The sequence below is a fragment of the Rhinoderma darwinii genome, chromosome 1 (assembly GCF_050947455.1).
Source record: "Rhinoderma darwinii isolate aRhiDar2 chromosome 1, aRhiDar2.hap1, whole genome shotgun sequence".
NCBI classification, from domain to species: domain Eukaryota; kingdom Metazoa; phylum Chordata; class Amphibia; order Anura; family Rhinodermatidae; genus Rhinoderma; species Rhinoderma darwinii.
This window is the reverse complement of record NC_134687.1, coordinates 664,835,794-664,860,518: the sequence shown is the minus strand read 5'-3', so window position 1 is coordinate 664,860,518 and position 24,725 is coordinate 664,835,794. Positions and strand designations below refer to the sequence as shown.

At 45.0% G+C, this 24,725-nt stretch overlaps 2 protein-coding genes across 3 annotated transcripts in view; one reads left to right on the top strand and one right to left on the bottom strand.

Annotated features, from left to right (window-relative positions):
• LOC142664662 (uncharacterized) overlaps positions 1–24,725 on the bottom strand; it is a 429,232-nt gene that overhangs the window by 49,652 nt on the left and 354,855 nt on the right. The gene's annotated exons all lie outside the window — the stretch shown is intronic.
• LOC142664789 (gastrula zinc finger protein XlCGF66.1-like) overlaps positions 1–24,725 on the top strand; it is a 51,601-nt gene that overhangs the window by 3,507 nt on the left and 23,369 nt on the right. The window contains exons 2-4 of the mRNA XM_075844121.1: positions 5,456–5,610; positions 6,094–6,267; positions 6,343–6,466. Coding sequence (XP_075700236.1) covers positions 5,533–5,610; positions 6,094–6,267; positions 6,343–6,429 — 339 coding nt within the window. The 5' untranslated portion in view covers positions 5,456–5,532 and the 3' untranslated portion in view covers positions 6,430–6,466. The remainder of the gene's footprint in view (positions 1–5,455; positions 5,611–6,093; positions 6,268–6,342; positions 6,467–24,725) is intronic.

Here is a 24,725-nt window from a genome sequence, read left to right as displayed (position 1 = left end):
ACAGCCCCCTGTAGGTAGTGCCACACAGCCCCCTGTAGGTAGTGCCACACAGCCCCCTGTAGGTAGTGCCACACAGCCCCCTGTAGGTAGTGCCACACAGCCCCCTGTAGGTAGTGCCACACAGCCCCCTGTAGGTAGTGCCACACAGCCCCCTGTAGGTAGTGCCACACAGCCCCCTGTAGGTAGTGCCACACAGCCCCCTGTAGGTAGTGCCACACAGCCCCCTGTAGGTAGTGCCACACAGCCCCCTGTAGGTAGTGCCACACAGCCCCCTGTAGGTAATGCCACACAGCCCCCTGTAGGTAGTGCCACACAGCCCCCTGTAGGTAGTGCCACACAGCCCCCTGTAGGTAGTGCCACACAGCCCCCTGTAGGTAGTGCCACACAGCCCCCTGTAGGTAATGCCACACAGCCCCCTGTAGGTAGTGCCACACAGCCCCCTGTAGGTAGTGCCACACAGCCCCCTGTAGGTAGTGCCACACAGCCCCCTGTAGGTAATGCCACACAGCCCCCTGTAGGTAATGCCACACAGCCCCCTGTAGGTAGTGCCACACAGCCCCCTGTAGGTAGTGCCACACAGCCCCCTGTAGGTAGTGCCACACAGCCCCCTGTAGGTAGTGCCACACAGCTCCCCTGTAGGTAGTGCCACACAGCTCCCCTGTAGGTAGTGCCACACAGCCCCCTGTAGGTAGTGCCACACAGCCCCCTGTAGGTAGTGCCACACAGCCCCCTGTAGGTAGTGCCACACAGCCCCCTGTAGGTAGTGCCACACAGCCCCCTGTAGGTAGTGCCACACAGCCCCCTGTAGGTAGTGCCACACAGCCCCCTGTAGGTAGTGCCACACAGCCCCCTGTAGGTAGTGCCACACAGCCCTCTGTAGATAATGCCACACAGCCCCCTGTAGGTAGTGCCACACAGCCCCCTGTAGGTAATGCCACACAGCCCCCTGTAGGTAGTGCCACACAGCCCCCTTGTAGGTAGTGCCACACAGCCCCCTTGTAGGTAGTGCCACACAGCCCTCTGTAGGTAATGCCACACAGCCCCCTTGTAGGTAGTGCTACACAGCCCCCTGTAGGTAATGCCACACAGCCCCCTGTAGGTAATGCCACACAGCCCACTGTAGGTAATGCCACACAGCCCCCTGTAGGTAATGCCACACAGCCCCCTGTAGGTAATGCCACACTGCCCCCTGTAGGTAATGCCACACTGCCCCCTGTAGGTAATGCCACACAGCCCCCTGTAGGTAATGCCACACAGCCCCCTGTAGGTAATGCCACACAGCCCCCTGTAGGTAATGCCACACAGCCCCCTGTAGGTAGTGCCACACAGCCCCCCTGTAGGTGGTGCTACACAGACCATTCCAGGAGAAGGCTGACTTTAATGTCCTTATATGGACAGTGGAGTCAGGGACTACTCCTGGAGCGGAAACACCGGCAACTGCCCTGGAGATTCAGTTTCAGCAGTAGGGGACTGGGCCACGAGAAGTCCCTGCCGTCACTGTCCTTATATAAACAGTGAAGTCAGGGACTTCTGCTGGAGCGGAATCCCCGGCCACAGCTTCGGCAACGCTGTGGCCGGGGATTGGGGATTCTGCTCCTATAGGGAGAAAAAAAAATACCCTCCTCCTCCTCACATGCACTTCACACTGCGAGATGGAGAAGAGAGCAAATGAGCGGCAGAAAGCACGGCCGTTGCTCGGATCACATCCGAGTGACAGCCGTTCTTTACACGGCCCCATAGACTTCTATGGGAGCTGTGCGGCCTGGGAGAATGGCCGAAAATAGGACATGCTCCATTTTTTGATGGCCCGGGCTGTCAAAAAATCGGTCGTGTAAATTGCCCCATTTGGGGTCTATTGTTCCTACTGTGGCCGTGTCAAAAATCGTCCGTCACATGGCCGGGAATCCCTGTCGTGTAACTAGGGCATAACTTTTGTGTTTTCCTGTCAGTGCCGCGGTGTGAGGATTATATTCTGCGGGACGAGTTGTAGATTTTCAGAGCGTCATATAAAGTATCACATAATGTCACTGCAACTGAAAAACTTCTATGTCGGGTGAAATGGGGAAAATCTGTGATTCCGCCAATGTCTTTTGGGTTTCGTTTTTACTGCGTTCACCGTGCATTAAAAGCGTCATAATGTATTCTGCGGTCGATACGATTACGGTGATAACAAATTTTTATTGTTTTTCATGATGTGCGACATTTAAAAAAAAAACTATTTGTTTCAAGTTTTTTTTTTTTTTTTTTCTGCCGCCGGATTCTCATAGTTGCCAACAGTCCTGTATTTACAGAGACAGTCCCGGCAAATTATTGTACTGGACGTGTCCCGGCCATATACAATTGTATCTGCATCCTCCGAACACAGATACAATTAAATACTATGGCGGAGAAGGAAACGATCCGCTCCCTGCTCTGCCATTCACTCTTCCTGGAGCGCAATCCCTGGCCAGGACGTCGGCAACACTCTGGCTGGGGATTCCACTCTTATAGGGAGCCCCAATTGCCTATCTATAGGGAGTGGTGTTTGTGGCGCTATGTACAGGGGGCTGTTTGTGGCACTATGTACAGGGGGGTGTGTGCGGCACTATGTACAGGGGTGTGTGTGTGTGGCATTATCTAGAGGTGTGTGTGTGTGTGTGTGTGGCACTATGTACACGGGTGGTGTGGTGCTATCTACAGGGGTGTCTGTGTGGCACGATCTACAGGGGACTGTGTGTGCTATCTACAGGGGTGTGTGTGTGGAGCTATGTACACGGGTCTATTTGTGGCACTATCTACAGTGGGGTGTGTGGCGCTATTTACAGGGGTGTGTGTGTGTGTGTGTGTTTGTGTGTGTGTGTGTGGGAGTGTGGCACTATCTACAGTGGGGTGTGCAGCGCTATCTACAGGGGGGTGTGTGCAGCATTATCTACAGGGCTGTGTGTGTTTATTTGCAACTATCCACAGGGGGTGTGTGGCATTATCTACATGGGGTGTGTGTGTGTGACACTATCTACAGGGGGTGTGTGACACTATCTTCAGGGGGTGTGTGGCATTATCTACATGGGGTGTGTGTGTGTGACACTATCTTCAGGGGGTGTGTGGCATTATCTACATGGGGTGTGTGTGTGTGACACTATCTACAGGGGGTGTGTGGCACTATCTACAAGGGTTGTGTGTGTGTGGCACTATCTACAGGGTGTGTGTGTGGCACCATGTACAGGGGGCTTTCTGTGTGACACCATCTACAGGGGGCAGTGTGGAACTATCTATAGGGGGTGTGGCATTAGCTACAGGGGTGTGTGTGTGTTTGGCCCTATCTACAAGGTTTATGTGTGGCACTATGTACAGTGGGTTATGTGTGGCACTATGTACAGTGGGTTATGTGTGGCACTATGTACAGTGGGTTATGTGTGGCACTATGTACAGTGGGTTATGTGTGGCACTATGTACAGTGGGTTATGTGTGGCACTATGTACAGTGGGTTATGTGTGGCACTATGTACAGTGGGTTATGTGTGGCACTATGTACGGTGGGTTATGTGTGGCACTATGTACAGTGGGATGTGTGTGGCACTATGTACAGTGGGTTATGTGTGGCACTATGTACAGTGGGTTATGTGTGGCACTATGTACGGTGGGATGTGTGTGGCACTATGTACAGTGGGATGTGTGTGGCACTATGTACAGTGGGTTATGTGTGGCACTATGTACAGTGGGATGTGTGTGGCACTATGTACAGGGGGCTGTGTGTTAGCACATATCACCTCGGCCTAGTGATAAAGTGAGACATCACCTGCCTGTAAACAGCCAGATAACCACTATGGTGGCCGGTATCTCTCTAGGTGTCAGCCAAACTAGTGGGGAATATTTTGTTTGTTTATTTGTATGGATAAATTCTGGGAAGAAAGTCACGCCCCATAACCCACACCCACCGGATAAGTCACACCCATTAGCCACACCTACCAGTTAAGCCACACCCCATAATCCCCACCCACCAGAAAAGTCCTGCTCCATAAGACACACCCACCAAGGAAGCCACACCCTAAGTGTCCCTGGAAAAAAAATGTTCCCAACTATGTATACAGAGCCAGAGCCTCTTATTTTTCTGTTGATGGAGCGGAGTGAGGGCTTTTTTTTTTGTAGGACGACCTGCAGTTTTTGATCACTTTTTACTACTTTTTTTATTTATTTTTTTGGAGCTTCTAGGTTTGTTTTTTTTTTTTTTCCTACAGCGTTCACCGTGAGGGTAAATAACATTTTATTGTAATCCTTGTGTTTACGGATGCGGTGATACCAGTTATGTTTATTATTTGTGTTTTTTCCGTTCGTTTAAAGACAAAATGGGAAAAAGGTTTTATATTTAATAATATTTTGTAGAGAACTAAAAACTTTATTTATTTATTTTTAACAAATGGCATTACTCTTCTGGGGGACGTGATCTAGTGATGATTAGATCGCTGGTACAATACACTGTAATACTAATATCGCAGTATATCGTGATTACGTTTAAGGGCTTAATGGGAGCAGAAAGATGGCGGACCTTCATAACCAAAGGCTGCCATGACAGCCATCCATACCCCGTGATCGTGTCGCGAGGGGCCGATGATCTGTCACAGAGGACCCCCCCCCCTCTTTCTTACAGCTTAGATTCTGCAGTCGCTATTGACCACGGCATCTAAGTAGTTAAATGTTCGGGGTCGACGTCCTCTCCGGTCTCCGGCCTTTGCAGCAGGTGTCCGGTCTTCCCTATGTCATGTGAACAACTCCTGAGCGGTAAATGTCCTGTGCAGGAAGGGGTTAAATGAGTAAAATTCAAACTTATACTGAATCTTATCCCACAAAACAATGTATCACTCTGCTCCGCTCCACCTGCGCTATAACATGATGATAAGAGATCACACTGCATGTTCCCTATATATAAATACACCTCAGCTGCTGCAGAACCTCACCGTTCATATCAAACACTGACTGCATAGTGTGCACCACGTCCTGTGAGATGTCAGCAATGTCTCTCCAGTATCCGCCATGTGTCAGGTTGTCAGGAGTCAGGTCTTCATTGGGGGGGGGGGGTGTCTTCATTTTACTCTTCTCACCTGAGAGATATGCCATAAATGTCTGATATATGGGGGTCCCACCTCTATGTGGAGAACGGGGGTCCCCCGACCTGCCTGGTGAGGTGATGACTACATCCAGGGGGAGAATGAATGGAGAGGTGACCACACATGTGCACAACTCTCTCCATTCACTTGTATAGGAGGTCCAGAAACAGCCGAGCACGGCCAGAGGTGGAGCCGCATCTACCAGACATTTCTGGCATATCCTGGGGAGAAATGTCCGTGTTGGGAATACCCCTTTATTCCATGTGGTGACGGCTCTGAGAAGATGTTTCTCTCAATGATCAATAAGTGAGGTTCTGTATGTCACACATGATGGTGTCCCCTGTATGATTTCCATCTTCTCCTTTCTCCATAAAGACGTCTGCAGTACTAGATCCTCCAGTTTTCTCATCTTCTCCTCCACAACGCTCCTTCTCCTGAGTGACCCACCAAGGATGGACAAGGACAGGAATGAGATGAGCAGAAGAATATTAGACTTCACCTTGGAGATCATCTACCTGTTGAGCGGAAAGGTAAACTTTTCTACATTATAGAACAAGTCCCACATAAGGAAGGGACATTACATAATAGGAAGTAATAGGAAGAATCCAGTGTCCTGTATAACAGCGTCCAGACCTTCCAAGTGACGTCAAGAAGCCACCAGCAGAAAAGCTGAAGATCAGCCACCAATATGGTCAGTTATGTGTCATGTCACCAATGCAGCAATAGTAATGTTGTAGAGCAATGACAAGGAACCAGGAGGATCAGGATGACCTCTATATAGAAACATAGAAGATGACGGCAGGAGGAGAGCACATGGTCCATCTAGTCCCCCCAATATTATTTCCTTTTTAGTTTTGGCCTCGTTGTATTTTCTCAATGTCTTTTTGTAGGTGAGGTCTCCAGTATTACAGATGTGGGGTCACTAGAGCTCTATACAGCGGGGTCACAATCTCCCTCTCTACTGAGGGGGGAATACTGTGTTCAGTTCTCTAAGTGTCTCTCTCCATACACAGGAGTACACAATAGTGAAGAAGACATCGGGTGACTGTACGACTCCCATCATCCATGAGTCAGGAGGATGGAGCAGTAGTCAGAGCCCCATCACAGAGCCTCCCCCTCACTCCCGGATACATGAGAAGAAGATCTTAGAACTGATCTACAAGATGACTGAGCTGCTGACTGGAGAGGTGACACTGCAGGGAAATTCTACAGTAACAGCACTGGAGGTGTCTGGGTGATGACTGTATCATTGTGTGTGTCAGGTTCCTATAAGGTGTCAGGATGTCACTGTCTATTTCTCCATGGAGGAGTGGGAGTATCTAGAAGGACACAAGGATCTGTACGAGTAGGTCATGATGGAGGACTATCGGCCGCGCACATCACAAGGTAAGAAGATATAGATATTATATTTTGTTTGTTTATTTGTTGAAGTGTTAATTTCATCATGTGCAGTATAAACAGGTGATTCCTGATCTCTGATCACACAATCCTCGCTTTGCTGCAGTGCTGCACTAGGTTATGTTCACACGCAGAAGTTTCCATATATCTGAATGTGGTTCTTTCTGCAGCAGGTGCATGAATTTGTAGTAACCACATTCAGATGAGTTGAATGCAATTTCATGACAACGTCCTAATGCCGCACATCACTGTCCGTACCGTAAAGTCATGGAACCTGCTCAGACAGGATTTGGTAATGGTAAGGTGTGGAGAGAGATTAGAAAGGGTTAAAGATCTTCCTTGTAAGACACAATACACAGGGTCACTGGTAGTAATGAGGAATGTGGATCCAGGGATCTGTCCGATTGTAAGTAAAACAGGTTGAACAATGTGTGTGCGGAGATATAATGCTTTATTTATTTTACACTCCGTTACATTTTATTTTAAGCATTTTATTGGAATGGAGTTTCAGGAGGATTGAACTCAAGAACAAGCGGAATCCAACAGCAGGACGCTAGAAATGCAGAAGACCTGGTCAGGGTGGTCATGGACTGTTAAACTTTACTGTTACTGTGCAGGGAGAAGCTGCTGCTCATTACACGCCGTTCTCCCTGCAGTAACACTACTGTCCGAGCTGCGCTCAGTACTTTTCCCTCTGCATGAGCACAGCTCCGGACAAGCAGTGAGAGGGTTAAAGAGCGACTTCCATGGTATTATATTGTTGGGGTTCATGTGATTGGGAGTTGTGTAATATTACATACATATTAATTATGTGACCGCCCGCAGTTTTGTCCGGTGATATGAGCTGATAGTCGGATCTTTCAGCCGCAGGTCCCATGGCGCACGCCTACTCTCTGGACCAGCTTCCTTTTTGAGAAAATTTGTCCAGTTAGAACAATCCATTTAGTATGGATGTCTCAGGTCTCTTATGTTCCCCTATCAGAGGGCAGCACAGGATCGGGGGGTAGACGCTGAGATCTGGGCTATAACGTTTTCTATGACATCCTTCAGTATTTTCATGTAAAGAACAGTATAAATACTGCCAGGACTCCTAGAGAAAGCCTGTGAGTCCTGCTCCCCCCGCCCACACACAATGATTTCCCTTTGTCATCCAGCTCATAAAATCGGAGAGTTTGTCAGACGTTCCTGATGGGGTCAATGCCTAAGATTCTGTTCTGATTTATCTGTATTCTGTTAGGAAGCGTCTGTGTCTTTAAGATCGCCATGACTACTGATGTAGCCTCTGGGGGGTTCTGTTACCTTCCTGAGCCTGTCCCACTTCTCTGTCTTCTTCCTGTCAGGTGTAGGGTGGGGTATTTATACCTGGCCTCCTCCCGCTTTCTTTGCTTGTGAATTTTCTCCTTTCTTAGGTGTTGTGATCAAGCTCTCACTTACCCTGTGCCTTGGACTTCTTGGAAACTGACCTCGGCGTGTCTCTCGTTAACCCCTTGTTTACCGGTTTTGATTATCTGCTCCCGGCTGGTTGTGACCTCTGCTTACCTGATTTCCACTAGCTCTGTTTTGGACTTTCTGTTTACCCTCTGGCTGGCTGGTTAACTGTTCAGGTGTAGCCTGCATTGCACCCCTTATACAACACTGAGCTCTGTTAGAACAACCTGGGTTCTGTGCATCAAAAACCATCCCGCCTTGCGGTGGGCTCTGGCGAATACCTCAGAGTAGCCTTAGATTCTTTCGATCAGAGTTGTGACGGATTTGGGGTTGCGGTTTTATTTGCACGCTTACTCCCGACGGTCTCCAGCAGACTTTTGGGAATTGCACAACCAGTGATTCTATAACATATTCAGGACGTGCATCTGATTTTATACATAATAACATAGAAATACATTGATATCGAAACCGTAGAGGTTCACACCTTCTAAGAAACCTTGATCAACCAATAATAACTAAGGGAACGTGTCAGTAGGTTTGGAGCCACTAAACCACCAGCATACCGATATACAGCCGGGGTCTAGTGTTCAATACCTGCCTACCTCATAAACAGACGTTAGGGAATAGTTAGTAAAGTAAATTACAACTTACCGAAAGGAGCTCGGGAGCGACATCAGGCGCATATGAAGCAGAGGACGGTTCACTGCGCATGCACAGTAAAGTGAGGTGTAGTGTCCTCGGCTTCATATGTGCATGCACCCGATGCTGCTGGACTTCTTCCGGTAAGTTGTCATTTACTTTACTAACCATTCCCTAAATGTCCTTTTTTTGAGGTAGGCAGGTTTACAGCGCTAAACTCTGGCTTCATGACGGCATACTGGTGGTTTAGAGGCTTTAAACCTACTAACCGGTTCCTTTTAAAGGCTATGTTCCCCTTTTTGAACTGAAATATTTTTTATTGTTCATTTTCTTTCTCAATTCAAAATTAAGCAACTTTCTAAATAGTCTTCATTACAATTTCCGGCCATTTGGCTGCTGTGGACTTTGCAAAACCCCTGTGGACAGTTGGTCTCCTGCAAATTCTAACTCAAATCCGTCAGTGCACTGCTCCTAATGGCTGACTCTACTGCTCTTCCCCCTCCCTTCTCTCAGTGTTAGAGATGGCAGCGGAGGGTTTCACAGACAAGATCACACAAGCTGTTAGTATCATAGTGAAGATCGGAAGGAGAGCACACGTGCCTATCAAGATGATTTCTCTATACTCGGACCTGCTATGTACAACCACCACGCACGCACGCACGCACACACACACACACACACACACACACACACACACACACACACACACACACACACACACACACGCGCGCGCGTCTATCTCACTAAATAAAGAAAGGAGGAGGGAGAGCGGTTGAGTCAAACTCAATCCTTGCAATACTGTGTATCTCCGCCTCGGAGGATCGGAAGAGAGATCTCCTTGACCCTCCTCAGGCACTGTAGTATGCTGGTTCCTGTGAAATGGCGCTTGTGTAGACGCGGCTGGCCACAATGAGAGGCGCTCTGTGTGTTCCGACACCTTTCAATCATAGCCAGCATTATGTTTTTGAACAGTTTGTTCTGCAGTAGTTCTCCTGTGGGATCGGACCAGACGGCCAGGCCTTTGTTCCCCACGCACATCAATGACCCTTTCACCAGTTGTCCTTCCTTGGACCACTTTTGATACGTACTAACCACTGTATACTAGGAACACCCCAGAAGACCTTCCATTTTGGAGATGCTGATTCTGACCCAGTCGTCTAGCCCTCACAATTTATCCCTTGTCAAAGTCGCTCAGATTCTTTTGCCTGCCCATCTTTCCAACACATCAACTTTAAAAACTGTTAATTTGCTGCCAAATATCTCCTCCCTTGTCAGGTGCATTGTCAATGTTCTTCACTTCACCTGTCAGTGGTTTTAATGTTATGGCTGATTATTGTATATATTGAGGAGGACAGTGGGGGTCGTCTTCATTTAAATATATTGACGTATTTGTCCTAATAGGTCCATGAGTCTTGCTACAGAGGAGGATGGGGGTGTTCCCTCTCTATAGAGCTTCTGTCTCCTGTCCAGGAGGGAGGCCGTCTCTCTAATGGTGCGGTCATGGGCTCACTGAAGACCAATTAACTAAATGTAATCATATATTTTTATTTTCTCATTCTTCATAACCGCACCAGGTAAAAGGAAACTTGGTGTTATAAAACCGTAGAGCTTCCTCCAACACCTCAGTGGTTTCCCATCCCTTGTGGAGAGAGAACTTGGAGTAGTTGTTTTCCTTAATACAGGTCCTTTGTGTGACTAATAAAATATGAGGGTCTCCACTGTGGGTTCCCTCTCTTGAAATGTAGAATTCCCTAATAAGCAGAGGTGTCATTGTCCCGGGACGTACCAGGGCACTTTTTTTTGGTTGTCAGGAGCTCTTAATAAATGTCCTCTGCACCCGACCACAGTAAACTGTATCCGCAAATCTCAGGACGCGACATTTAGACTTTGATTGAATAAACATGGAATTGCAGGTGTAGAGGGAAGTGTGTGATATACAGACAGATATACAGTAGTCCGGTATTCCATCACTGTGTGTTTCCTACAGATGGATCCAGTAGGAGAAATCCACCAGAGAGAAGTCCCAGTCCTCTGTATTCCCAGGACTGTCCAGAGGAAAATCACAATGTCCCAGAGAATCATCAGGTAGGTGAAGCTGAGCCCTATACCACATCTATATAGGGGGGTGTGGAGCTTTTTGGTCCTGCGGTCATAGATGGGGTCATAGATTTTGGTGGTTTCTTATGTTGATCTGTTAGATTCCTCGCACTCTCTGCTGTATTGTACTGAATTGTTACATATGTGAAATCAGGGGGAAGATCTGACTAATAAAGTGGAGGATGAAGAAGAAGAGCGGGTGAGGGGCGATCACCCATGTAAGAGTGAAGTGGAGGAGGAAATTCCAGGAGATGTTACCACAGGTCAGTAATAATGAATTTAGAGAGTGAATTGGGAGGTTTGGTAAGGTGGGGTTCCTCCTTAGTTCTACATTACAGTAACACGTCAGACAATGTGCTATACATAGTGCCGGAGCTGAGGGAGCTGTGACTGCACATTGAAGTTCTCTACAAGGTGATCTATGACTCCGGTCATGCACTAGGCTTAGCATCAGATTTTGGGGGGCACCAGGAGCCTGTAAAAATGTCAATAATTCAATACATTAGTATGTCTGACGATCGCTGGTTCAAAGCCCGTGCAGGGACTAATAAAAAGTGTTAAAAATAGTTAAAAACATTTTTTAGTGGTGTACAAAAAATTTAAAAAAAATGTGAGAAAAGGTTTTTTTGTAAGTATTGTAAAAAATAAACAAAATTGGTATCGCCGTCTCCGTAAAAAGTCTGAATTATTACAATATGACATTATTTAAATCGCATGGTGAACACCGTAAAAAAAAAATGAAACCGTCAGAATCGCCATTTTTTTTGGTCACTTTAGCTCTAAAACATAATGTAATAAAAAGTGAATAAAAAGTCATATGTATTAACAAAAATTACAGCTCACCACACAAAAATAAGCCTTTAACCCCTTCCCGACCACCCCACGTAGATTAACGGGCTACAGAGCTGGTCGTTGTGCCTGCAGCCCGTTCATCTAAGTGTGCTCCTAACAGAGCACACAGACGCTCCCCGCAGCCCGGCATCTCCCAGTACAGGCTGCTACTAGCAGCCTTAGTACTGAGGGAAAACATTGGGTCGGATCACAGCGGTGATCCGAACCGATTAACCCCTTAATTGCGGCAGTCAATAGTGACTGCCGCATTTAAGTTGTTATGGCAACATCGGCACCCCGTTACGCGATTGCATGGGGTCGATTGTTGCGGGGGGGGGGGCGATTGCTATGGCAACCGGAAGCCTAACAAAGGCTTCGGGTCTGCCATTTATTGAAGGCAATTACGTCCTGCCAGAGGCAGGACCTAATATGCCTCCTGTCAGTGTGAAACTGACAGGCATAAGAATTGCAGGGTATTATAAAAACGATCCAACAATTGGATCTTCAAGTCCATAGAAGGACTAAAAAAGTAAAAAAAAGTTACAAAAAATGTACAAAAGTAAAATGTCAAAATAATAAAATGTCAAAATTTACTTTTTTCCCTTATAAAGTCCTTTATTATTGGAAAAAATAAATAAACTATGCATAATTGGTATCGCTGCGTCCGTAACAGCCTGAGCTATTAACATATCATGTCATTTATCCCGAACGGTGACCACCATAAAAAAAATAATTGAAAAACCTTACCGGAATCGCTATTTTTAGTCACTTCAGCTCCCAAATCATTTTCATAAATAGGGATCAAAAAGTCGCATGTACCCAAAAATTGTACCAATAAAAACTACAGTTTGTTCCGCAAACAACAAGCCCTTACACAGCTTTCCTGATAGAAAAATAAAAATGTTGTGGCTCTTAGAATATTGCGACACAAAAACGACAATTTTCTTAAAACCGTGATTTTATCGTGCAAACACCATAAAACATAAAAAACCTTTATACATATGGTATCGCCGTAATCGCATCGACCCGCAGAATAAATTAAATATGTCACTTATAACGCACGGTGAACGCCGTAAAAAAGAATAAAAACAATAGAAGTTTTGACGGCCTAATTCAGCAAAAAAACTATGGGATCAAAATGCTCACTATACCCCTAGACAAATTCTTTTTAGGGCTGTAGTTTCCCAAATGGGGTCTTTTCTGGGGGTTGTCCACTGTTTTGGTCCCTCAGGGGCTTTGGAAATGCGACATGACACCCGAAAACCAATTGAGTAAACTTGATCTCCAATAGCCAAATAGCGCTTCTTCGCTTCTGAGCCCTGCTGTGCGTCCAAACAGCCGTTTATTACCACATATGGGGTATTGCCGTAATCAGGAGAAATTGCTTTACAAATCTTGGGGTGCTTTTTCTTCTTTATTGCTTGTAAAAATGTATAATTTCTAAGTTTTATTGAAAAAAATGTAGATTTTAATTTTTACGGACTAATTCCACATAATTCAGCAAAAAAACCTGTGGGGTTAAAATGCTCACTACGCCCCTTGATGAATTCCTTGAGGTGTGTAGTTTGCCAAACGGTGTCTTTTTGGAGGTGTTTCCACAGTTTTGGCCCCATGAGACCTCTTCAAACCTGACATGGTGCCTAAAATATATTCTAATAAAAAGGAGGCCCCAAAATCCACTAGGTGCTCCTTTGCTTCTGAGGCCGGTGATTCAGTCCATTAGTGCAATAGAGCCACATGTGGGATATTTCTAAAAACTGCACAATCCTGGTAATATATATTGAGTTGCGTTTCTCTGGTAAATCCTTTTGTGTTACAGAAAAAAATGGATTAAAATGAAAATTTCCGACAAAAAAAAGAAATTTGTAAACTTCCCCTCTAATTTGCTTTAATTCCTATGAAATACCTAAAAGGTTAAGAAACTTTCTAAATGCTGTATTGAATACTTGAGGGGTGAAGTTTTTAAAATTGGATGACTTATGTGGGTTTCTATATATAAGGCCCTCAAAGCCACTTCAGAACTGAACTGGTACCTATAAAAATAGGTTTTGGTAATTTTCTTGAAAATGTGAGAAATTGCTGCTAAAGTTCTAAGCCTTGTAACGTAGAAAAATAAAATAATGTTCAAAAAACAATTCAAATATAAAGTAGACATATGGAATATGTGAAATAGTAACTATTTTGTGTGGTATTACTATCTGTCTTACAAGCAGATAAATTTAAAATTAGAAAAATCATAATTTTTGAAAATGTTCTCAAAATTTTGGTGTTTTTCACAAATAGGCAATGAATTTATTGACCAAATTTTTCCACTAGCATAAAGTACAATATGTCACGAGAAAACAATCTCTGAATCGCTTAGATAGGCAAAAGCATTCCGGAGTTATTACCACATAAAGTGACACATGTCAGATTTGAAAAAATGGGGCTGGTCCTGAAGGCCAAAGTGAGCTCGGTCCTGAAGGGGTTAATCTGCTCAATCAACAAAACAAAAAAAAAAAATAAAAATAACCGGCAAGATAAAGATAGCGTGATTTATACAGAACAGTGAACGCCACATTTAAAAAAAATTGCCTTTTTTTGATCAGTTTGCCAAATGGAATAAAAAGTTGCACGTACCCCACAATGGTATTAATAAAAGCCCTCAAACCACAACGTCTATGAAAAAATAAAAAAGATATGACTCCCATTAGTCGAGGATGAAAAAATATGCAGATGAGCCGGTCCAAGGGGAACTTTCCTTCTGTTTCAGGAGGCGATTATCAGGGCTCTAATATTTGGGAACCAGGAAGGGAAGGCCCAAACATATCTGCTGGAAGCGAGGGGGCCGTATTATACCAGGACAACACTTTCCCAGCAAAATACCCCAAACTACAAAGGTGCAGAGTGTGGACCAAAAGGGGATCGGAAAGCACAGCATTTATCAGTGTGACACCGGCCTGTGCATAACGGATTGCTTCACAGCGTAACACACGTCTATGGAGAATTGTATTATATACCCCATTATTATACCCTCTTATTATACCCTGATGTACTCCGCACAGATTACATATACCCTGATGTACTCCTCACATATTACATATACCCTGATGTACTCCGCACATATTACATATATCCTGATGTACTCCGCACACCTTATATATACCCTGATGTACTCCTCACATATTACATATACCCTGATGTACTCCTCACATATTACATATACCCTGATGTACTCCTCACATATTACATATACCCCTGATGTACTCCTCACATATTACATATACCCTGATGTACTCCTCACAGATTACATATACCCTGATGTACTCCTCACATTTTACATATACCCTGATGTACTCCTCACATATTACATATATCCTGATGTACTCCTCACATATTACATATACCCTGATGTACTCCTCACATATTACATATATCCTGATGTACTCCTCACATATTACATATACCCTGATGTACTCCTCACATATTACATATACCCTGATGTACTCCTCACATATTACATACACCCTGATGTACTCCTCACATATTACATATACCCTGATGTACTCCTCACATATTACATATATCCTGATGTACTCCACACATATTACATATACCCTGATGTACTCCTCACATATTACATATACCCTGATGTACTCCTCACATATTACATATACCCCTGATGTACTCCTCACAGATTACATATACCCTGATGTACTCCTCACATATTACATATACCCTGATGTACTCCTCACATATTACATATATCCTGATGTACTCCTCACATATTACATATACCCTGATGTACTCCTCACATATTACATATATCCTGATGTACTCCTCACATATTACATATATCCTGATGTACTCCGCACATATTACATATACCCTGATGTACTCCTCACATATTACATATATCCTGATGTATTCCGCACATTTTACATATACCCTGATGTACTCCTCACATATTACATATACCCTGATGTACTCCTCACATATTACATGTACCCTGATGTACTCCTCACAGATTACACGTACCCTGATGTACTCCTCACATATTACATATATCCTGATGTACTCCTCACATATTACATGTACCCTGATGTACTCCTCACATATTACATATACCCTGATGTACTCCTCACATATTACATGTACCCTGATGTACTCCTCACATATTACATGTACCCTGATGTACTCCTCACATATTACACGTACCCTGATGTACTCCTCACAGATTACACGTACCCTGATGTACTCCTCACATATTACATATACCCTGATGTACTCCTCACATATTACATATATCCTGATGTACTCCTCACATATTACATATACCCTGATGTACTCCTCACAGATTACATATATCCTGATGTACTCCTCACATATTACATATATCCTGATGTACTCCTCACATATTACATATATCCTGATGTACTCCTCACATATTACATATACCCTGATGTACTCCTCACATATTACATATACCCTGATGTACTCCTCACAGATTACATATATCCTGATGTACTCCTCACATATTACATATACCCTGATGTACTCCTCACATATTACATATATCCTGATGTACTCCTCACATATTACATATACTCCTGATGTACTCCTCACAGATTACATATACCCTGATGTACTCCTCACATATTACATATACCCTGATGTACTCCTCACAGATTACATATACCCTGATGTACTCCTCACATATTACATATACCCTGATGTACTCCTCACATATTACATATATCCTGATGTACTCCTCACATATTACATATACCCTGATGTACTCCTCACATATTACATATACCCTGATGTACTCCTCACATATTACATATACCCTGATGTACTCCTCACATATTACATATAAATGTATCATGTGTCAGGGTAAAAGGGATACGTAGTTCCCACTTTTATTGATATGAAGAAAAAATACTTAAAAATTAAAAGGAGACGCAGTCTCAAGGTAGTTGATGATGCGGGCAGATGCCTGACCCTACGCGTTTCGAGCACAGGCAGTGCTCTTATTCATGGCAAGAAATTTCTGTCTGTGCTCGAAACGCGTAGGGGCGGGCATCTGCCCGCATCATCAACTACCTTGAGACTGCGTCTCCTTTTAATTTTTAAGTATTTTTTCTTCATATCAATAAAAGTGGGAACTACGTATCCCTTTTACCCTGACACAGCGCTGGATCATCTCCTTCTTTTCCTCTAACATGGAAAACCCTTGTAACAATTTTTGGGGTGTGTGTCTCCAATAGCACAAGCTGGGCACAACATATTGGACTCTGAAATGGCATATTTGTGGAACAATTTCCACTTTTTACCATCCGCAACGCATTCATTTCTGGAGAAACACCTGTGGGGTCAAAATTCTCTACACACCTAATAAATTTCTTAAGGGGTCACTTTTTTGGGTGTTTCCACTGTTTTGGTCTCAAAGGTGTTTTGCAAATGAAACATGGCTCCCAGAAACAAATCCATCACAATCTGTGCTTCTTCTCTTCTGAGCAGTTTACGAGCACATATGGGGTATTTCCGTACTCTAGGGAATTTTCTTTACAAGTGTTGGGGAGCCTTTTCTCCTTTATTTTGATAAGAAAATTAACAATTTCGAGATAAAACTAAAAATTTGCTTGATTGGTGTGATAGCTTATTTTTTTTTGTGGGATGAGCTGTAGTTTTTATTAATACCATTCTGCGATACATGTGAATTTTTTTATCACTTTTTTTAGGGGAGCTAAGGTGACAAAAAACAATAATTCTGACGTCTTTAATTACTTTTTTTGTACAGCGTTCACCGTGCGGGTTAAATAACATAAAACGGGCGGAATCAAATTATCTTTGATTTCACCCGTTGCAGTAAGGTGTCGGCTATATTACACAGCCGACACCCGTTGAGTATGGAGCGTGCTCAGCCCGTTTATGTGTAATTTTTACTTCATTTATTTTTGTTTTGTTTTTTAACTTTTATTTTTATGGCCTTTCCATCAGAAAAGACATTTGGGGAACTTTTATTATTTCATTTTATTTTTTTTACACTATACTTTTCCTCTGTAACTGGCGCTTTACAGTAGGGGAGATCAGCCCTGTTATAGTGACTATTGTCCGTGATAGGCTGTGCTTGGTCTAGTTCGAGACAGCAGCAGCCTCCTACTACCGGCTTCTCGGCGATCGTGTGACTAGTCACATGACCACCAAGATCAATAGAGGCAGCAGCGCTCATTGAGCGTTGTGTACGTGAGTGCAGAGAAGACAAGTGGTAAAAAGTACCTTTGTCTTCTTTCCAGGGTCCTTGGCAGTCTCTGACGACCGGGCACCCGACATTTAGCTGCTCAATCACTCAGGCAGCAAACTTAAACCTGCACCATATATACACAGTGGACAGTCCTCAACCGGTTAAACATCATTTTAGGAGACAATCGAAATGAAAAAACACATACATTTTGGTTATTTCCTTTGTACTTTGTCATTTATTTGGTTCTTCCATTAAAAATCTTCTAATAATAACAGTTGAGAAGAAAGATCCTCATTATAGTTCTATATTTAATATGAGCCTGGGACAAGAATTGAGGAGCTATTAGAAAACCCACAAGGTCCCCATGACAACTCTGCACACAAGTCACCAGGGGACATGTTGTCTTCAGGATATTTCCGTAGTACAACCTTAGGCCTCAATATCAAGCAATCAGATCTCCGCTGTAATCTACTATACACTAAATCGCTTTTTGGAACATGTCTTCTTTAAATGGACACTAACTTTTCAAACAACTTGTGGTAATCTAATAGTATTCCTGATATATATATCAACTTTGTAATTTACTTACTGTTATAGTTTAGCATTTATCCATGAAAATTTTATGTGAAGTTAGTGTCACATAGGATTCATGGACCCACTGGGCCATACCGCCTTGGCGGTATGGCAGCTGGCCAACAGGACGCAGGTCACAGTTTATAGTTCGTATAGGGTACCTGTGGCAGCTCGGACAGTAGCAAGGCAGGCTCGGCTGGGACTAGGCAGCAGGTAGACGTCAGGCGTGGAGTAGCAGGACAGGCGTAGAATACAGCACAGCACGACTATAGCACAGCACGGCACTTGACCAGGATAGCACGGGATAGAGGGAACACTGGGAACTGGAAAACACTAGGAGACCATTTGCTTAGACAAACTAGGATACGACAAACAACGCTCAGGCAAGGATCAGAATAACAGGGGCCTTCTTACAGTCCAGGAAATCATGTGAGTTGATGATGATGATTGTTTTCATGTGTGCGCTGGCCCTTTAAGAGCGGGCACGAGAGTGCGCGCGCGCACCCTACGGGACACAGCGGACCGGAGCGGAAGTGAGCGCTGGAGTCTCCTAGGAAGGAGATGGAGACCAGCGCTCACAGATCCATGGCTGTGGGCGTCGGGAGGTAAGTAAACCCGACGGCCCGTGGCCACGGACGCTACAGTTAGTGCCACTTGGAGAGAGACACACGGACGCTGCTGCTTATAGAAGTCTATGGGAAAGGAAGGGGAAGCAGAAGGAGGGAGCAGGAGCACAAAGACACAGATGCTGTTGTCAAAAGTTTTTGAAGAGGAGAGGGGCAGCAGAAGCAGAGAGAGTAGCCATAGGCTGCTGGTAAGAGTTATATGTCACCTATGTGCTGGATTTTCCGCTACACTGCTCCTTACTGCTGTATGATGTGCTCCATGCTGCTGCAGCTTCTAAGGGTGACCTACAAAGAGATAGTAGACCAGGGTGGCTCTCTGCTCTGTGTGCAGTGTATAGAAGACATGATAGCTGTTAGGCTCCATCCACTACCTTAGGGAAAACTGAGATTTAAAGATAGAGCCTGCAGAGGGAAAACTGCTAAAAGAATGCCAGATACAAGTCATGTAATGGCCAGAAATAGTGTTATTTCTCCTGTACACACATATGACAGATTATTCTGAAAAGTCGTCTTTTTTTTAAGGGTCTTTTAAGAAGTTTTCAAAATGGGTTTAAAGATGTGGTTTTTATATTAGATTAAAAAAAACAGATCCATGATTATTAGGAAGCACCTATTTTAACCATTTGCTGACTGCCCATAGCTTATAAATGCCCTGGTGGTCCACACCTATCTCTGCAAGGATGTTTTAAAACATCCAGCTGAGTTTTCTCCTCTCCGACTCTCCCACTCCATCACAGTTAAATATATCACTTATTTTAAGCCCTATATGTTCTGAGAAAAACAGGACCAAATAAATATAGGTTGGCAGAGAAATAGAACAACAATTTGCTATTAAATTGTCACATGACTAAAACGTGAATGAGGCCACTTCATTTCATTAGGTTCACATTATCAATACTTGACAGAACACTCTTTCCCCTTAGAACAGCCTGAATTCTTAGTGAAATGATATTACTATGTACTGGAAACCTTTATTCCAGATTCTGATTATTAACTTCACTCTGTCTATTCCACTACATCCCACAGATGTTCTATAAAATTGAGATCCGGTGACTGGTTAGCCATTAGGACATGCAGACCTCATTATCATGTCCATGAATTCTTCCTGTGTAATGTCCATGGCTGCGGGCTGTCAGCTCCGTTCTCCCCGTGAAAGCCGCAGCCACGAGTCGGCAAGCGCTGGCCCCTGCCTCCTCCTCAGGAGAAGTCAGCGCTCGTGTCTACTTGCCACAGCCGGATCCCGTAGGGTGCGCTGGCACTCTCGTGCCCACTCTTAAAGGGGCAGCGCGCGCACCGGTCCTCGTTCTTGACCCTTGACCCGTGAGTACTGTGGACTATAAGAGGGGTCCAGCCCCCTAGTTCTTTGCCTGAGCTTTGTTGTGTATTCCTACTCTGTCTTGCATATGGCCTCTTAGTGTTTCCTGCTCCCAGTGTTCCTGTTCCTGTATCCTATACTTGTATCCTGATCTAGTGCCGTGCTGTGCTGTATACCACGCCTGTCCTGCTTCTCCACGCCTGACTTTCACCTGCTGCCAAGTTCCTGCCAAGCCTGCCTTGCTACTGTACGAGCTGCCACAGGTACCTATACGAACTATAGACTTTGACCTGCGTCCTGTTGGCCAGCTGCCTTACCGAAAAGACGGTACGGCCCAGTGGGTCCACGAACCCAACGTGACATCCTGTGATTTGTCTCATGACACATTATCTTGTTAAATGTAGACCGTGGCCAAGATTAGACTGTCAGTTAAGATTGTGTATGTCTCATTAGTATTTAAAGAGGCTCTGTCACCAGATTTTAAAACCCCTATCTCCTATTGCAGCAGATCGGCGCTGTAATGTAGATAACAGTAACGTTTTGTTTTTTTTCAAAAACGAGCATTTTTGGCCAAGTTATGACCATTTTTATATTTATGCAAATGAGCCTTTCTTAAGTACAACTGGGCGTGTTTAAAGTTTTGTCCAAGTGGGCGTGTATTGTGTGTGTACATCTGGGCGTTTTTACTTGTTTTACTAGCTGGGCGTTGTGAATGGAAGTGTATGATGCTGAGGAATCGGCATCATCCACTTCCCTTCGTTACCACCCAGCTTCTGGCAGTGCACAGACACACAGCGTGTCCTCGCGAGATCACGCTTTGACGTCACTCACTTCCTCCCACAGGAACTTCATCGCGTCGGATGAGCGAGGACACGCTGTGTGTCTGAACTGCCAGAAGCTGGGTGGTAACGAAGAGAAGTGGATGATGCTGATTCGTAAGCATCATAAACTTCCATTCACAACGCCCAGCTAGTAAAACAAGTAAAAGCGCCCAGATGTACACACACAGGCTTCATTGCCAGACCAGGTTCTGCGTTTCAAAAAAAATAATTTTATTAAGTCAAGCTTTATGTAATAAATTAATAGTGGAGGACTGAGTGTAGACCAGAATCCTGGACTGTCAGATTTATTTTAAAGTGTTATACAAAGCGTTATAAGGCAGGAATGGAGTCAAAAGTCATGGCTTAAACTTCTTCCTGCTTGATCCATTTCTGACTTTGGCTCAAAACACTGCATGTGTGTTTCCTGCCTAATACGAATGCTATAAGTTTGTCAACTTTTCTATTGTGAAAGAAAATCAAAATTTTTTTTTTAATCCTAACAGAAAATCCCAGTAAAATCTCTGGGGGAAACTTCATGGTATCGATCAATTATAAAGTAGAAGATGAAGATATCATGCAGCAATCTTCAGGAGAAAACCTCATTACCCTTACATCCAGGACTTCACAGTAAAGACCTATCATATAATTTCACTAATTATAAGGAACCTTCTCCTGACCGATCATATATTGTTACCACAAGTACAGCTCAAAGGGGGTAAAAGGTTTCAATGTGGTAAACCGTTCACAAAAATCTCTGGTCTTTTAACAAACTGTAATGACAGGGATAGGGAAACAGACAAGTGTGCCCTAATCTACCCGCCACTCAGTCCCTGCTTACTTGCAACGACCCGCCCTAGGCGACGGGGTACAACTGGGCGACGGTCCCTACACTCCGTAAGTGCACGACAGACAACCAGACAAGGAAACACAGAACAAAGGGAAACGGGGCAGTTGCCCACGGCAACACCGTGAGCAACTAGAGTAGTAAACGAGCCGAGTCAAACCAGGAGAGTTCGAGGTGCCAAACGCAGAGCAGGAGAGTAGTGAACAAGCCAAGTCAAACCAGGAGTGTACGAGGTACCAAACGCAGAGCAGGAGAGTAGTCAGTAAGCCAGGGTCAATACGAAGCAGGGACAAGTAGTTAAAGAAGCTGCAGCAGGGCCAGGAAACCAACAGAGAAGAATCACAAGCAAGGAGGAACAGGAAAGGCAGGTATAAATAGACAGGGCGGGAGCTAGCTCCGTCTGGCCAGGCTGTGATAGGCTCTCCCACTCCTAAGCCTGCCATCCTGAGTGGTGGAAGATGGAGTCAGTCTCACAGACATAGAAGCAGGTGCAGACTGATTACCTATGGGCGTGGATACAGAAGCTGTGCCTGGCAGATCCTTAACAGTACCCCCCCTTTTATGAGGGGCCACCGGACCCTTTCTAGATGAACCTGGTTTATTGGGGAAACGAAGGTGGAACCTCCTGACCAATACCCTAGCGTGAACATCCCGGGCGGGTACCCAAGTCCTCTCCTCAGGCCCGTATCCTCACCAATGGACCAGTTACTGGAGGGAGCCTTGGACCATCTTGCTGTCCACAATCTTGGCCACCTCGAATTCTACCCCCTCAGGGGTGAGAACGGGGACAGGAGGTTTCCTCGAGGGAGCCAAGGACGGGGAGCAGCGTTTTAAGGAGGGAGGCATGAAACACGTCGTGTACTCGAAAAGATGGCAACTCCAGTCGGAAGGAGACAGGATTGAGGACTTCAATGACCTTGTACGGCCCTATAAACCGGGGAGCAAACTACTTGGACGGGACTTTAAGGCGCAAGTTCTTTGACGATAGCCACACCAGATCCCCGACCATAAACAAGGGGTTAGCGGAACGTCTTCTATCTGCCTGAGTTTTTTGTATGCTCTGGGACGCCTCTAGGTTCTTCTGAACCTGAGCCCAGACTGTGCACAGTTCCCGATGAACGACCTCTACCTCGGGATTGTTGGAACTACCAGGTGAAACGGAGGAGAACTATGGATTAAACCCAAAATTACAGAAAAAGGGGGCGACCCCTGACGAGTTACTGACCCGGTTATTAAGGGAAAATTCGGCGAGGGGAATGAATGAGACCCAATCATATTGACAGTCAGAGATAAAACACCTTAAATATTGTTCTAGAGACTGATTAGTCCTCTCAGTTTGGCCATTATTTTCAGGATGGAAGGCAGAGGAGAAGGACAGATCAATCTCCAACTTTTTACAGAAGGCTCTCCAAAACAAAGAAACAAATTGTACCCCTCTGTCAGAAACAATATTGACAGGGACCCCATGGAGACGCAGGATGTGTTAGACAAACAAGGTAGCTAACGTCTTAGCATTGGGTAGTTTTTTGAGGGGCACAAAGTGGCACATCTTACTGAAGCGGTCTACTACAACCCACACCACTGACTTGCCTTGAGATGGAGGCAAATCGGTGATAAAATCCATGGAGATATGGATCCAAGGTCTCTGGGGAATGGGCAAAGAACGTAGTGAGCCCGCTGGTCGGGACCTGGGAGTCTTTGACCTAGCACAAACCTCACAAGGGGCGACGTAGGCCTTAACGTCTTTAGGCAACCCAGGCTACCAATAGTTTCTGGCAATGAGGTGCTTGGTACCCAGGATGCCTGGATGACCAGATAGTGCGGAGTCATGATTTTCCCTAAGTACCCTTAGCCGGAATTGCAGGGGGACAAACGGCTTGTTCTCAGGAAGGGAGCTGAACCTTGATCAGCAGCAATTTCAGAGACTAAATCAGAATCAATAGAGGAAATGATTATACCTGGAGGCAAAATACAAGCAGGATTTTCCTCCGAAGGAGGGCTGGCCATGAAGCTACGCGACAGTGCATCAGCCTTAATATTTTTAGACCCAGCCCTATAGGTAACCAAAAAATTGAATCTGGTAAAAAATAACGCCCATCGAGCTTGTCTCGGGTTTAGCCTCCGGGCCGATTCTAGGAAAACCAGATTCTTGTGGTCGGTAAGGACCGTTACCTGCTGCCTAGCCCCCTCCAGGAAGTGGCGCCACTCTTCAAATGCTCATTTAATGGCTAAGAGTTCGCGGTTGCCAATATCATAGTTACTCTCAGTGGGCGAAAACTTCCTGGAGAAGTAGGCACAGGGACGGAGATGGGTGAGGGACCTGGTACCCTGGGACAAGACAGCCCTCACTCCCACCTCAGACGCGTCAACCTCCACGATAAATGGCTCCATTTGGTTGGGCTGAACCAACACCGGAGCCGAGATAAAGCACTTCTTAAGGGCCTCAAAAGCCTGGACAGCCTCAGGAGGCCAGTGGAGGAGATCAGCACCCTTGCGAGTGAGGTCCGTAAGAGTCTTAGCGATGACCGAGAAGTTAGCAATAAATCTCCTGTAATAATTAGCGAACCCCAAGAAGCACTGTAACACCTTCAGGGAGGCAGGTTGGACCCATTCCGCCACAGCCTGGACCTTGGCGGGGTCCATGCGGAATTCATGAGGAGTGAGGATTTGACCCAAAAATGGTATCTCCTGCACCCCAAACACACATTTTTCAGTCTTCGCAAACCGTTTGTTTTCCCGAAGGACCTGGAGCACCTTCTTGACATGCTCAATGTGGGAGGACCAGTCCTTGGAAAACACAAGTATGTCATCAAGGTACACTACAAGAAATACCCCCAGGTAATCTCT